The sequence below is a fragment of the Tripterygium wilfordii genome, chromosome 4 (assembly GCF_013401445.1).
Source record: "Tripterygium wilfordii isolate XIE 37 chromosome 4, ASM1340144v1, whole genome shotgun sequence".
NCBI classification, from domain to species: Eukaryota; Viridiplantae; Streptophyta; class Magnoliopsida; order Celastrales; family Celastraceae; genus Tripterygium; species Tripterygium wilfordii.
In genome coordinates this window covers 4,287,805-4,302,329 of record NC_052235.1, presented here as the reverse complement: position 1 = coordinate 4,302,329, position 14,525 = coordinate 4,287,805, and the positions used below count along the sequence as shown (strand labels likewise).

Sequence of the window (14,525 nt, the reverse complement as noted above, 5' to 3'; positions counted from 1 at the left end):
TATGGAACTTGAGTATGATTATGTTTATCCTCATACGCACAACAATTGTAGGAGATTAGAGGGAAGTTGATGCAACTTGTTGTGGTTTGATGGAAACTTCAAATTTATAATACAATCTTGCCACTCTAGTGGGTTAAATACAACTTTTGAAAAAGTTGGGAGACAAAGAAATTATTAAATAATAAATTTCAATAATTTTTTATTTATTTTTTGTGTGTGTTGAATAAGTATTCATGATTAAAGGGGGAAAAAAAACCTTATCTCATATGGGAAATGTAATTTAATAAAATTTCTTATAAAATCCATAACAAAGCAAAGATCTCTTTCCCATTAAAAATTTGGAAATTAATGTGATATTGGGTAAGGATATTTCAAAGAGAGGGGGGGCCTCCCTTGTCTCCTTTGTGGGAAGTAAATGTGACTACCAATGCAATCACTAACACACATAGCTTTCCCCTCATAATTATGAGCACACCCAATAAAGTAATTAGTCTATATTCTCCTCATCAAACAAAAGCTATAGATTGAAAAAGAAGAATGAAGAGGTCTTAACCATACTAATCTAGTATTAATAACCCAAGTTTGGGCAAATGCCTGCAATGGAAGGGCAGCGTGCTCTACGAGAAGGCAATTTTGCTGCACATACATAATGCAGCAAAGCGAGGCTCCCGCTCTTCAAAACAATTGGGATGGTCATTTACCAGAAAATGTTTCCTCAACACTTCTTTGTGGGAGGTGATGATCTGTAGTGTTATCTTTCTTTGGTGTTTGTTTTGTCCTCCCCTGCTGTTGGGTTGATGATCCTTGGGGGAAAAAAGAGAAGAAAAGAAAGAGATAAGAGAGGGAGAGAGTAAAAGCCATATAAAACTCTAAAAAAGTTCGAGGTACAAGTACTCAAGTCAAGAGACTGAAAAAGAAAACAGGAGTTGATGTTTGTGCTTGGATCGATGTACATGTGTAGACATTGCAGCAAATGTTGATTGCAGCCCCCATCCCAAATTATAGGTATTCACTATTAACTATTTAGTAGTAACTTGAGAGATCCAATACAATCATACCAACCAGTCCACTTTTGAATTTTCTTAAAATAAAAATATGAACTTATGAATTAATGAGCAAATTTGTTTGTCCTAAAAATATATATAATTAATGGAAAAAATTTAAAAGGTCCAGGAACAAGAGCTCTCCAACTGGAAACCTCTTTTTTTTAGTTATGGATTTGTATTGAACACACTTACACATGCAGCTACCTCAAGGTCCTCAACATTATTGTTCTCAACTTGTCAGCTTTTTGGGCTTATATTCATTCAATAGATATGCTTATATAATAATTGATTAATTGAAGAAAAAGACATATATAGTAATAAATCACTTTCAAGGCATAATTGACAAATGGGCTAAAGAAATTGGGCATCCCTGTCATGGGAGAAATTTAAGGGACTTTCTGTCATTTTCTTGAGTCTGTTATTTGGCATCTACCACACAATCTAAGGATTCAATTGCATGCTTTGACAAAAGTGTGTGCATTTGTGATCATTTCATTACCTGAAATAAAGTACATAAGAATTTGGTTCTCTCTCTCTCCTTCACACATAAATTCAATATAAGAATTTATGGTGAAAATTGATGAAGATATTTTGATCAAACCAGGTAGCTTTTATTAGACAAATTAATTTCTTGAAAATAATCAAAGCTTTATACAGCAATGTGTATGCAATGAAAAAATGGACAAATAAAATTATATATTTTTTTGTTTTATTTTTTTCTAATGGAAACAAATCAAATTGAGGAACCTTGTGCAGTTCTTTTATGTCTTCAATGCACCGTGCGGCAATCTTCCTCTCTTGGCCACTCTTTTTGCGTTTATAAAAGCTTTTCCTTAATTTTTATTTATTTTTTAATTTATCCAAAACATTGCTTACCAAGTGTGAACTAGAAGAAAAACCCATAAATTCTCTCATGACTACCAGGCGTCATTGCCTGAAGCCTCCACATGGGAATCCTCCCTTTGAGTTCCTTCGAAGATATGGCAATGGCATGTCATATTTACGGTAATAGCATACAAGAAATGAGTGCGAGAGAAATAATAAAGGAGGGGAGAGAGGAAACCCATCTCTTTCATGGAATTTGGGAAATAGGTTTTTCCCAGAAAAACCTGTTGTCTGAAAAGACTGAAATGGTGAAGTTTGGCAGTTAAAAGTTGGCATTTTTATCAGAAAATGTAATCAAAACAACTGCTACAGTGGAGTAAAAGAGGTAAAAAAAAGGGAGACATGTAAGAGAGAGAAAAGACAAGACATCCTGAGTTGATGGGTTTTGACAATTGGGTGTGTCCCAATATTTTATTGTTAGTTGTCGTCTCGCATTTCTTGCCCAAAACAGTGAAGACTTATGAAAGACTAGGACTTTTCAGGGTCACCTTCTTCAATCAAAGAGAGGACCCCCTTCCCTTCCTAACCCCCTTTTTTTTGTCTTCCCCGTTCATGGATCCCAAGAACCCCAAAAACCCACATGAAATCCCGGGTTTCTTGACCCAACAACCGAAGCAGCATGAACAGAACAACATGGGAGAGAACAAACCAGCAGAAGTCAAGGATTTCCAGATTGTGATTGCAGACAAAGAAGAGAGCAAGAAGCAGCTGGCACCAAAGAGGACCTCAAACAAAGACAGACACACAAAAGTTGAAGGTAGAGGAAGGAGGATAAGGATGCCTGCGCTTTGTGCTGCTAGGATTTTTCAATTGACGAGGGAATTGGGTCATAAATCTGACGGGGAAACCATACAGTGGCTGCTACAGCAAGCTGAACCATCGATCATTGCAGCAACAGGTACTGGGACAATTCCAGCCTCTGCTTTGGCGGCTGCTGGTGGTGCTGTTTCCCAGCAAGGGGCCTCTCTTTCAGCAGGACTTCACCATCAAAAGCTCGATGAATTGGGTGGGTCCAGCAGTGGTAGGACAAGTTGGGGATTGGTAGGAGCCAATTTGGGGAGGCCCCATCATATGGGAACTCCTCCAGGGTTATGGCCCCAAGTGGGTGCTGGTGGTGCCTTTGGATTTGGGTCGCCACCTACGACAACATCTTCTTCTGGTCCATCAACAACAAATTTAGGGAGTGAAAGCACAAATTATATGCAAAAAATTGGGTTTACTGGCTTTGAATTGCCAGGTGCTAATATGGGTCCTATGAGTTTTAGCTCAATTTTGGGTAGTAATCAGCAGTTGCCTGGACTGGAGCTTGGGTTGTCACATGATGGGCATATTGGGGTTCTGAACCCACATGCTTTGAGCCAGATTTATCAGCAGATGGGACAGGCTACAATGCACCAGCAACATCAGCACCAACAGCAACACCAGCACCAGCAGCAACAAGGTTCAGCTAAGGATGATTCTCAAGGATCAGGACAGTAGGCTTAAAGCAGTCCTTTACACTGTTTCGAGAAAAAGGCCGAGTCTTGCTTGTAATGGATTTCTGTATTGTGTAATTGGAAGAAGAAAAGAAACAGAGAAAAAAGAGATACAAGAGAGATTTTTTATAGGACTTGGATTTGGTTTTGCCTCTTCCTTCTTCTTCACCACTTGCTGTCATCAGCCAAACCTCCATGTTCAGGTGCTGCTTCTTGGCCTTCTTGATTTCTTGAATTATCTTTCTGGGTGCAAATTCTTTTTAGAGTTAATTGTTTGTGTTGCATGTTTTGGGGTGAAATTTTGCAGGTGGAATTGCTGCACAGACAAATAGCTTTGAGATTGGACTTAACTTCTTGTTTAATTCAGAAGTGTGTGTATTATAGGGTAAGGCATCTTTTAATTATTTTGTTCCTTTTCTTTTGGGTCTGCTTGGGGTGATGATCAGTTTGTTTGTGAGATTAAACATAGAAAATCCATACTTGTTTCAATCTCTTAGATGTAGTGAAGATTCTTGTTCACCAATCTTACATGTTTTGCTGAGGTTCTATTCAATTTGTCTTGTCCTTTACTTGTACATAGTGCATTAGTGCTTGATGTCTCTATATGCAGCATGTTCTCTAGGTCTAATCCCATCTTAAAGAGAAAAAATGGCTTCTTTGTTTCGTGACTTTTCCCTTAAAAGTCCATTTCATACCTTTTGTCATCCAATGGGTAATTTCTTTTTAATTCAGGGATGCACATCTACTTCGTTTTAAGAATTACCAAAACTTGCAACAAATGGTCTTCTTTCATTATTTTTTTCCGTTCTTTTTCCAGTTTCAGTGTGACGAGATATTACGTTCTAAGTTACTTTCTTCTCAAAAACCAGTCTATAACATATGATCAGCAAACTCCAGTCTTTTACCGCCATAGCCTTTGAAGATAGACACCAAATTATATTTAGTTTTTATAGGTTGCAGTGGAACTCAAAGCTGCTGAAAGCTCTAGTACTGTTGTTTGATACTTTTACTGCCTTTGCCATGAAATTATGGTGTTGCAAGCTCATCCTATCTGGTATGAATATGAGTGATTAGTGATTACTATATCTTCAGTTCGAGTTATGTTTCTTTGTGGCAAGGCCCCCTAACTGCATATATCTATGTCCACACTACCGCGTTCCAGAAATTATACCACCACTATGCTTACATGGAGAGTGAAATAACAATACTGGTACTAGTTCTTAATGCATGTGTTATGATTCTCGCATATAACACAATCCTGGAAGGAGTGTCGAGCAAAATCTCGTTTGTTTCTGTAGGTTTGACTGCCTTTAAATTACAAACAATATGTGGATGATGTCTTTAGCTATAAGTTGGACGTAGATGGAAGTGATAAGACGGGGCATGAACTCTTTAGAATTGGTGGAGAGTGTTGCCCTAGACAGTAATGAAAGGGAAAAGCGAGGTAGGGCTAGGGGAGGTGGAATAAGATATAGAGAGGTGAGACCAGAAAGACAATCAAAACCATCATTGTTATCATCATGACATTTATCCTTATCAATCTGGGAATGGAAATGAATATTTTGAGCGCAGAAGCTCTTTTGATTACTCGGATTGATTGACGCTTTTATGTCTCTTGATTGGAAACCATCTGATCCTGTGGAGGGCAGTATGAGCTGGTTTTTTTTTTTTTTAGTCTTTTCTTGAAAGTGTATAACAATAGCTACCCATTCATTTGTGAAAATGTATTTCTTCCTCTATAGAATCAAGCCTGACAGGACACCCTATGACTTTTTATAGTTTAGGGTGACAAGTTTTGCTTGGAATGAAAACATGTGGGAAAACAGAAATTTGGCCACCTCGCCATATGCATATTATCCATCAGAGTCGCATTATTGTTAAGCTTACTTGTTTGAGTGCATATTACATGTTTCTCGCGTCTTAAAACTTATTTTCTATTTGTCTTTTGTCTTCATCCGTTCCACAAATTTGGTATTCTTTTTTTTTTTTCTTCCCCTTTTCGCACTTACAATTTATGTGGCAGCATAACATGGACATCAGCTTTTTCAAGGCATATCATCTCCTTCACATTCCATTTCGTTTGTCTTAATCCTACACTTGATTCCCATTCCCTTTGTTTCAGTTTCTTCATTGTCTCGAGTGCGTCCACTTTCAACAGCACGATTCTTGTGTATAATGTTACTGTAGATTCTGCAGTCATTACGGAATAACCAAGCAGGGAAAGATCGGAGTACATTACTCTTTTCTTTCCCTGGACGAGGCGAATCCTACTGCGTTCCTGTAATGACTGCACGTAAGCACGTTAAATCTGTTTGACTTTGACCATTTTCAAGCCTTGAAACGGTTTTTGTGGTCCAAGAAAGGCTGTATTCGTTTTTACTTGGATTGGATCAATCAGGTTTGGTTGTTTTTTGCCCTGATTTTATGGGTTGGGACCTAGCCAATTCAGACGAACAAGATGACGTACGTGAAAGAAAGCTCAATAAATGCAGAGAACAGTCCATTTATTGTGAACAATGAACTGACAAAACTATTTTATTCAAAGAGAAACTTGGTTTGCATATTCTAAGGGGATGTTTTGTACGCGTGACACCACGAATCATGTATGGGCTCATACCTACTGCGGGCCTGCCGCTATTTTTAAGCCCAGTGGCTTCAACAGCGAGTGGGTCCAAGTTGGGCTTTAGATTTCACCATTGCTTTAGCTGGGCTACGTTTTGGTCTATAAACACAACACAAGGTGACAACAAATGGACTAAATGTTGGTGAAAGAGGGGGCATAACTCATAAGCCAAGATTGGCCCATAAGTATGACTGGTAATGGGCAAGAAAGTTAAATATAGATAGATAAGAAATATAATGCATGTGCAGATATTCTATGTACATCAGTATATGGAAAAAGTCTGTCATTGAAAAGTCGTTAAAACTTACAACATTTGAGTCATTGCTTGGATGACAACAAAATGGTCTTTGTATAAATTGGTCTTTTTCACCTTGTAAAAAAGGCCCTACCAAAAATAAAAGCAAGAATATCTTTCCAAGAGATTTTTTTTGGTCATCAAAAGTGACGTTCAATCTTATTCAATGAAAGAATTGGGTTCAATTATCTTTGTTGCCAGTTGCCACTCAATCATATGTATCTAGTCGCCGTCGACAATCTTTTTATATATTATTTTTTTGGTAAACCATATATTTTAAATTATGACGTTCCATTTTTTATTGGAATAATCCTTAATTAGCAAATTCTTGGTCACTATAATGACTTAATTGAAATGATTAATTTTTTTTTCCCTTCATGTTGCCATAATTTCTAAAACTTATGGATTGGCAGCAAAGACACAAGACTTCAAGAGAAGAAGACCAGCTGACTCATCTAAAGAGTTTTTGACAATTAGTCCAATATTCTTATAAATGAAGGCCCAAAATTTGTCATACAAGCAAAAAGCCTTGGAGCATGAAAATCCAAGTATAGACAAATTAATTCTCAAAAAAAAAAAAAAAAAAAAAAAAAAAAAAAAAGGAGTTTGTGAAACTTGACATGCTTAGTTTATTTTGTCAACTTATAAAGGCCTCTACGTAATCATTCCATTAAGAAAGAATTAGGACCCACATTGTGTTTCGACTTGTTATGCCACCATCCTCATTGCGTGTGTCATGTGTGCCTCTAAATGTTTATCTACCTGGTCCATTTATTAAAAAATAAAAAAGAAATCTACCTGTTCCAATTAGTTAGTGGGTATTTATCCAAATTCCCTTCACTTTATTCCTACCTCTTTTTTGTTTTTGTTTTTTTTTTTTTGTAAACATAAAGTATATATTATATTAATAATGAGCAAAATATAGATACATGGTTTCAATCCACTCAAGTCTTATAAACTGAAGAAAAATCTAGCACAAATATATCACATCACATATATATTATATACGAGATCATACCTCATTTAGAACATAGAAGTGCGGCCCTTTGACCGAAGAACATATAGGTCGTCCAATGAAGGTAGATTTTAAAGCTAGAGGTAGAGAGAAGTTAGAGATAAGAGATAGAGAACTTGGGTCATGAGGAATGGCTGATCTCATCTCCTCCTCCCCTTGCAGCCATGAAGATCAACTTGGGTCTCTCAGAGCTAGGTAGAGAGAGAAGTTAGAGAGAGATAGAGAAGTGATTCATAAATATGTGATATGTCATGGAGGAAAAGACAGCAGACGATCCATGATGTAGACATTGGCCACGCGTTCAATATGTGATTGGCTGCGCAGGTAAACTTTCTCTGAGAGAAGATTCAAAATCCGCTTTGATGTGTTGGTGATATATATAGAACTAATAAGATGAGGATAATGCAATCTACACGGCCAAACAAACTTACATATTGATCCATATACTAAATGGTAATTGAATATGTTGTAGTGTAGGAACATCCACGTTTATGGTTTCTCCATCACACTTGTATAACATTCTTTTAAAAGCATCTACCACTTAACCGGATAAGATTCATCCATCACGCAATTGGAGGAGGAAGCATGTAATCATTCTACCAAATCTTACCCATTATTCTCTCCTCATTCGCCTCTATTAGTAACTAGTTACTAACCCCAATTCACGCATAAAAACTAATTTACATTTCGAAAATTATCATACCCTACAATATTTAACCATATATATTATTTTAGTTGGAGATTAATACTTTAAGTTCGAGAATGTCACCTCGCATGTTGATTACCCGGATGGACAAATTCTATCCAAGTGGATTAGATTGGAACGATTTTAAATTTTCAATTACAAATTTGAGACGTTTCAACTTTCACTTACCAAAATTTCTATTTATCTGAGAAGAAAACACATTTTTGGGTATGAAATGGACGTAATAAAATCCTAGATGGAACCCATGAAAAAATCCTCTCAAAAAAGAAGTCATTAAGGGATGAGAATACAAAGAGAGGGGCATTTCGGTAAATTAGATGACAGTTAATCCACTCTTCTTCTTTTTTTCCGAGTATGGGCCACAAGGGCCAGGACGACCCAGCTCAAGTAAACCCACTTAAACAACGTGGGCTAAAGATAGCAGTCCTTCACGCGGGAATTGCCGCCAAGGATACCGGCAAATCCCCGACCAACACTGCCTCCAACACGTGCCACAGTCACTTCACGTGACTTGAAAACCCCCCAAGAGAGCCGTACGAACACTCTCCATGCCAACTCACCAACCCACTCCCACAAAACGGTTAGCCAGCCGCCCCAATCAATTATCTTCCACGCCATCAAAATTCAAAGCAAGCATGTTTACCTGCCCGCGGGCAGGTTTTATTGTTGTGGACTATGAGTCTCTTCGGTTTGGTTTTCTTCTTTTGAGGGTAAGGGCACTCTTGGTTTGGGTACTTCCTCATTTTTTTCTCTCCTCAGTCCTCAGAGATTGGAGGAGGCGTCTTTGTTTACTGTTCTGATACAAGTCTAGGGATTGTGGGTTTGTCTTAAGATTGTTGATTTGGGGATTTGAGATTCTAGGTGTCTGTTTGTTTTTCCAGAGAATTTGAGGGGGTTTGAAGACATGGACGATGAGTATGCTAAGCTTATCAGGAGGATGAACCCTCCAAGGTATTATTTCAAATTATTTGATGTTATTTTTCTTAATATTTTGTTGGGTTTTGAAAGATTTTTTTTTGGCTTAATTTTATGATGGTTGTGTTACTAAGGGTTAGAATTTTTTTTAGGAGCTATGCAATGAAAGGGCTCTTAATTTTTCAAGATGAGAGTAGAAACTAAAGTTTACAGTCTCTTCAAGTTATCTGCTTCCCCCAGCCTCTCACTTTCTCCCTCTTGTTGATCTGAGAAATATGTGAAGGAAATATAAGTAGAGGATAGGAAAGTTGAAATCCATCTATGTTTTCTTTTCATGTTCTTCAAATTTAGGCACCCTGTTAATGTTTTTCAGAAATTGAAGCAATTTAACTGTTTAAGCCTTTTCAAGGGGTTGGACTGTTTAGTCTCTCTGTGTTTTTTTTTCCTGGTTTTGTTGAATATGGTTTTTGAATTTTGTGGTTTCTTATTGAAGGGTTGTGATTGACAACGATGCTTCTGAGGACGCCACTGTTATCCAGGTATTTCTGGAGCCTATGTCTCAACTCTTGACTCTTGATTTTGTTTTCTGTTGGCCAAAATTAGGGGAATGGGCTCATGGGTATGTGCTGATTGATTAATTAGTTTCTTTGGAATCTTGGTTTTTCTGAAAGAATTTCGAATAATATCTCTTGGCACCCCAATAATGAAAACATATTATGAGTTTGAGAACTTATATCTTTGTTCAGGTTGGTAGCGTCAACAAGCATGGAATTCTACTTGAAGTTGTCCAAGTTCTCACTGATATGGACCTTACAATAACAAAAGCATATATCTCTTCTGATGGGGATGGTTTATGGATGGTAATCATCTTCTTGTTTAATCAGTCAAACTGAAAGAAAAAAAAAATCGTGGCTTCTAATCTCTTTTATTACTCTTGTATCTACTGTTCAGTGTTTAATGTGATTGACCGTGAGGGGAACAAAATCAGAGATTTTTCGGTCATCGAGTATATCCAACGGGTAAGAGTTTATAGGCCATTCTGGCTTAGCTTTTATTTGGAACTATGTAAGTAGCTGTTTGGTTACTGAGAATTTACTGGAGAAGTACCGGGAAACATGTTTGGATCTTGTTTTATTTGGTTCTTCTTGTTGTTTTATGTTTGATATAGTCAAATAATTTTGCAGAGGATTGAAAGAAATGCTGGATATGTATCCTCCTTGAGAGGATCTGTTGGGGTGGTGCCTTCTGAAGAGCATACCTCAATTGAGCTTACTGGAACAGATAGGCCTGGTTTGTTGTCCGAAGTATGTGCAGTTCTTGCAGACCTTCACTGCAATGTGGTAAATGGTGAGATATGGACGCATAACGCTAGGGCTGCAGCTGTTGTTCACGTGACTGATGATTCAACAGGATCTGCAATTAAGGATCTAAAACGTCTTGCAACTATAAGGGAATTGCTTTGCAATGTTCTCAAAGCAGACAATGACTTGAAGACACCAAAAACCACTCTTTCTCCTCCTGGGGTAACCAGTAGGGAGAGGAGATTACATCAGATTATGTTTGCTGATAGGGACTATGAAAGAATTGAAAACGTCGGATTAGGAGAAGTCGAGGACAAGAGTTTGAGACCCCATGTTACAATGCTGAATATCGAAAAAGATTATACTGTGATCACTATGAGATCAAAAGATCGCCCGAAACTGCTGTTTGACATTGTATGTACTCTAACAGATATGCAGTATGTAGTCTTTCATGGAATGGTTCACACAGGAAGGAATGAAGCTTATCTGGTAAAGAGGTTTTCCATTGTTTCCATTGTCTCTATACTACGTAGGACTACACCATTTCCAGGGAAAATTTAATACGCGAGATTTCCACATCAAGTTTGTTCAATATTAACAGTTGTTTCTTCCATTAAACAGAGCCATTCCATTTGATTGTAGGAATTTTATATTCGACATGTAGATGGGTTTCCTATAAGCTCAGAAGCTGAGAGAGAACGGGTTATACAGTGCCTTGAAGCTGCCATTGAAAGGCGGGCGTCCGAGGTATTTTTAAGCTTATGTGTCATTGGGAAATTTTGTTTATAGCCTTCACTTTTTCTATCATCTTACAAGTATTTACTTGAATATTCAGGGACTTGAGCTTGAATTGTACACCGATGATCGGGTAGGGCTCCTCTCAGACATCACCAGGATTTTCCGCGAAAACAGCTTGTCAATCAAGAGAGCAGAAATCTCTACAAAAGGCGGAAAAGCCAGAGACACATTCTATGTCACTGATGCGACCGGAAACCCATTAGATCCTAAGATTATCAAATCGATTCGCGTGGAAATAGGGCTGACAAAACTGCTGGTTAAACGCAACTCTAATTGTTTGCCAGAGCCACCAGAAGAGACCACAACTATGGGATCTCTCTTTGGGAGCCTCTTTAAAGTTAGAAATTTTCAGAACTTCAAATTGATCAGATCATATTCCTAATCTCATTGTGGTACATATCAGTTATCGCATATTGATACTGTACAGAATCATGAGATATCTCAAACCCAGAAGCAGTAGGTACAGAAGAAGGAAATTGTATGTACATATGGGCACAAATGTCCTAATGGCTGATAGTGTGCAGAAGTTAACAAGAGACCATCTTGAATACTGTAAAAAATACGTACTGGTGGTCCTTGTAGGATTCTATGTTGTGTAAAATTTGTACACTATGATAGTTACTTGGGTTGTGTATACAATACGAGAAGCTTTGTGCAGGTGTAATTTGTCATCGTATGTTTCATTATATGAATCCCTGGTTGTACATTGGTTTGGGATGGATTGATATATATGGCAAGCACATGTAAATTTATGTACCTGGCAAGAATGTGTTCAGAGAAGCTTTTTCCAATGAAAAATACTTCATTTTCTAAGACTAGTTGGCAACCCTAAGGAGTTTGATCGTAAGTTGCCAAAATCAAAGTTGTAATTGTTTGGTGTATGACTGTATGTGATACGGGAGAGCTGGCACTGATTGATACGAAGATGATAAAAGTCTCAGTTTGGCACAAGATTCGAGTGAATTTTTATATTCAAAAATCCAAATTGAACGCACAATCTTATGCGTACAAGTCATCAGCTACTCGCATATCAGCTGCTCAATCACTATTATAACTGCTAGTAATAAAAAGGAAGGGAAAGAGCGGGAACTACTTTTGACATAAAACGGTGCATAGGACTTCTCATCTGCTTTTCTCCGTCTTTGATGAGACCGGCAATTGAGTTACCAACTCGGATAGCCCGAGCTCTGGTCTCGGCGTCGAACCAGACATCGCCAACTCGATCATGGACTCCGCAACTCGAGCACACCTTGCACCGTCTCGGTTGCCGCAACTCGTTGAGTCCGCAGCTCATCTCACGAGTCATCGATCCGTTCCTTATCACTCACCCTTCACTTGCTCTAGGATTCTTCAATTGGGCATCTCAGCAACCGCAATTCGTGCACGATTCTATCAGTTACCAATCCATCCTCCGATCACTTTCGATCTCTCGCCAGTTTAACGCCATTGACTCTATATTGAAGCAAGCCAAAGCCCAAAACGTCGTTCTCGATGGCGACACCTACGGCTCCGTAATTAGCTCATTGATACAAGGTAGAAGAACCAAGAACGCATTTTTGGTTTTCAATGAGGTTAAGTTACTGAGTCATCGAATTGGAGCTGACATATGTAACTCACTCTTGGCGGCGTTAACATCTGATGGGTATTTAGACAATGCCGAGAAGATGTTCGATGAAATGTGTATGAGAGATCTTCCTTTTACTACTATTGGTTTTGGTGTGTTTATTTGGCGGTTTTGCAGAAACGCTAACCTGGATCGCGTTTTGCGCATGCTGGATGATGTTAAGAGGGGTAATTGTGAGATTAATGGATCTGTTATTGCAGTTTTGATCGTTGATGGGCTGTGTAAGGCTTCAAAGGTAAATGAGGCCATGGCAATATTGAATGAGTTGAGGATTCGATCCTGCAAACCTGATTTCATGGCCTATAGGATTGTTGCTGAGGCTTTTCGATCGAATGGGGATGTGGTTGATACTGATAGGGTTTTGAAGATGAAGAGAAAGTTAGGGGTGGCACCAAGGGGAAATGATTATAAATTGTTTGTATTGGATTTAATTTCAGAGAGAAGGGTAATTGAGGCAAAAGAATTGGGTGAAGTGATTGTTAGTGGGAACTTCCCTATCGACGATGATGTATTGAATGCACTAATAGGTTCAGCTTCAGCAATCGATCCTGGTTCATCCTTGATGTTTTTTTGATCACTTGATTGGGAAAGGGAAGTTGCCTACTCTTTTAACATTGAGTAACTTGAGTAGGAATCTGTGCAAACATGGTAAGATTGATGAGTTAGTGGAGGTTTTCCGGGTTTTGTCTAACAATGATTATTTCGAAGACAAGGATAGTTACAGTGTGATGGTTTCATTTCTTTGCAAGGCTCGCAGAGTTAGAGAAGCTTATGGGGTTCTTCAGGAGATGAAGAGGAAAGGGTTTGCATCAAGTGCCTCATTATATAATTCTCTTCTGGAAGCATGCTGTAGCGATGATTTATTGCGTCCTGCGAAAAAATTATGGGATGAGATGTTTGCAAACAGGTGTGGAGTGAACTTAAAGACATACAATATTCTTATTGGCAAGTTTTCACAAGTTGGTGAACTTGAAGAAGCTTTGAGGCTCTTCGGCCACATGTTGGAGAACGGAGTAGCACCTGATGCTACAACATACAAGTCACTTCTTGAAGGACTTTGCAAAGAAGATAAGATTGAAGCTGCTTTGGACGTTTTCAACAAATCTGTTCAGCAAGATGGAATTCTTTCTCAAAATACGTTGCGCATATTCATCCTAAATCTTTGCAGAAATGGTATGCTTTTTAACGTAATACAGATTGTCTGTCAAAAAAAATTGTTTCGTAAGCCAATTTTTATAGGTTATTTTCCTTTAGTCTATGTAATTTATGTATGTTGTTGAGGATCATTAGACATGTTTTCTTCTTCTCTTTTAATAGCAAGGACTCGAATATATTTGTGTCGTGCAGGTCATCTCGTTGTTGCTTCTGAGTTACTTCGCAGTCTCACTGTCAACAAAGGAGTAGGACATTCAGACTCGCATGTGGTTTTGCTGAAATGTTTAGCTGATGCTAGAGAGATTTCTATTGCCATTGAACATATAAAATGGGTTCGAGATACCTCAGATTCAATGTTGCAAGCTATATCTAGAGAGATTTTAGCCTCACTTTCATCTTCATCAAATCCAGGGCCAATTTTACAGTTGGTTCAATCAGCACAAGAGTATTTAACTTTTGATGATGTTTCTTGGAAGGATTGTGCAGCAGGTCATGCATAGGATGCGGGCACTATTGTTGGCATTTTTCTGGCACCTTTTGGTCTATGAAGGACAACCCTACAGCTGATCTTGGCTGCTTATTGCTAGAAATTGGCTTTCCCCGTATCATTCACCACATTGTTGCAGGCAAATTTCTGTTCTTACTTGCTAATAGCGACAATCAAGTAAAGGGTGGACTTGCACCCTT

At 38.2% G+C, this 14,525-nt stretch overlaps 2 protein-coding genes and 1 pseudogene across 2 annotated transcripts; all 3 read left to right on the top strand.

Moving 5' to 3' along the window:
• The first annotated feature begins 89 nt into the window (after window positions 1–89).
• On the top strand, window positions 90–4,070 carry LOC119996176 (transcription factor TCP20-like). Its single transcript, XM_038842718.1, has 2 exons — window positions 90–3,609; window positions 3,714–4,070. The coding sequence occupies exon 1, from the start codon at window positions 2,310–2,312 to the stop codon at window positions 3,408–3,410; it is 1,101 nt and encodes a 366-aa protein (XP_038698646.1). The 5' UTR covers window positions 90–2,309; the 3' UTR covers window positions 3,411–3,609; window positions 3,714–4,070.
• Window positions 4,071–8,757: 4,687 nt separating this feature from the next.
• LOC119996175 lies at window positions 8,758–11,723 on the top strand (annotated as a pseudogene).
• A 184-nt stretch (window positions 11,724–11,907) lies between these two features.
• LOC119996174 (pentatricopeptide repeat-containing protein At5g14080-like) lies at window positions 11,908–14,429 on the top strand. Its single transcript, XM_038842717.1, is given in 3 exon segments — window positions 11,908–13,248; window positions 13,250–13,856; window positions 14,031–14,429. Coding segments are annotated over 3 exon segments (1,959 nt in total). The 5' UTR covers window positions 11,908–12,204; the 3' UTR covers window positions 14,339–14,429.
• Window positions 14,430–14,525: the final 96 nt, after the last annotated feature.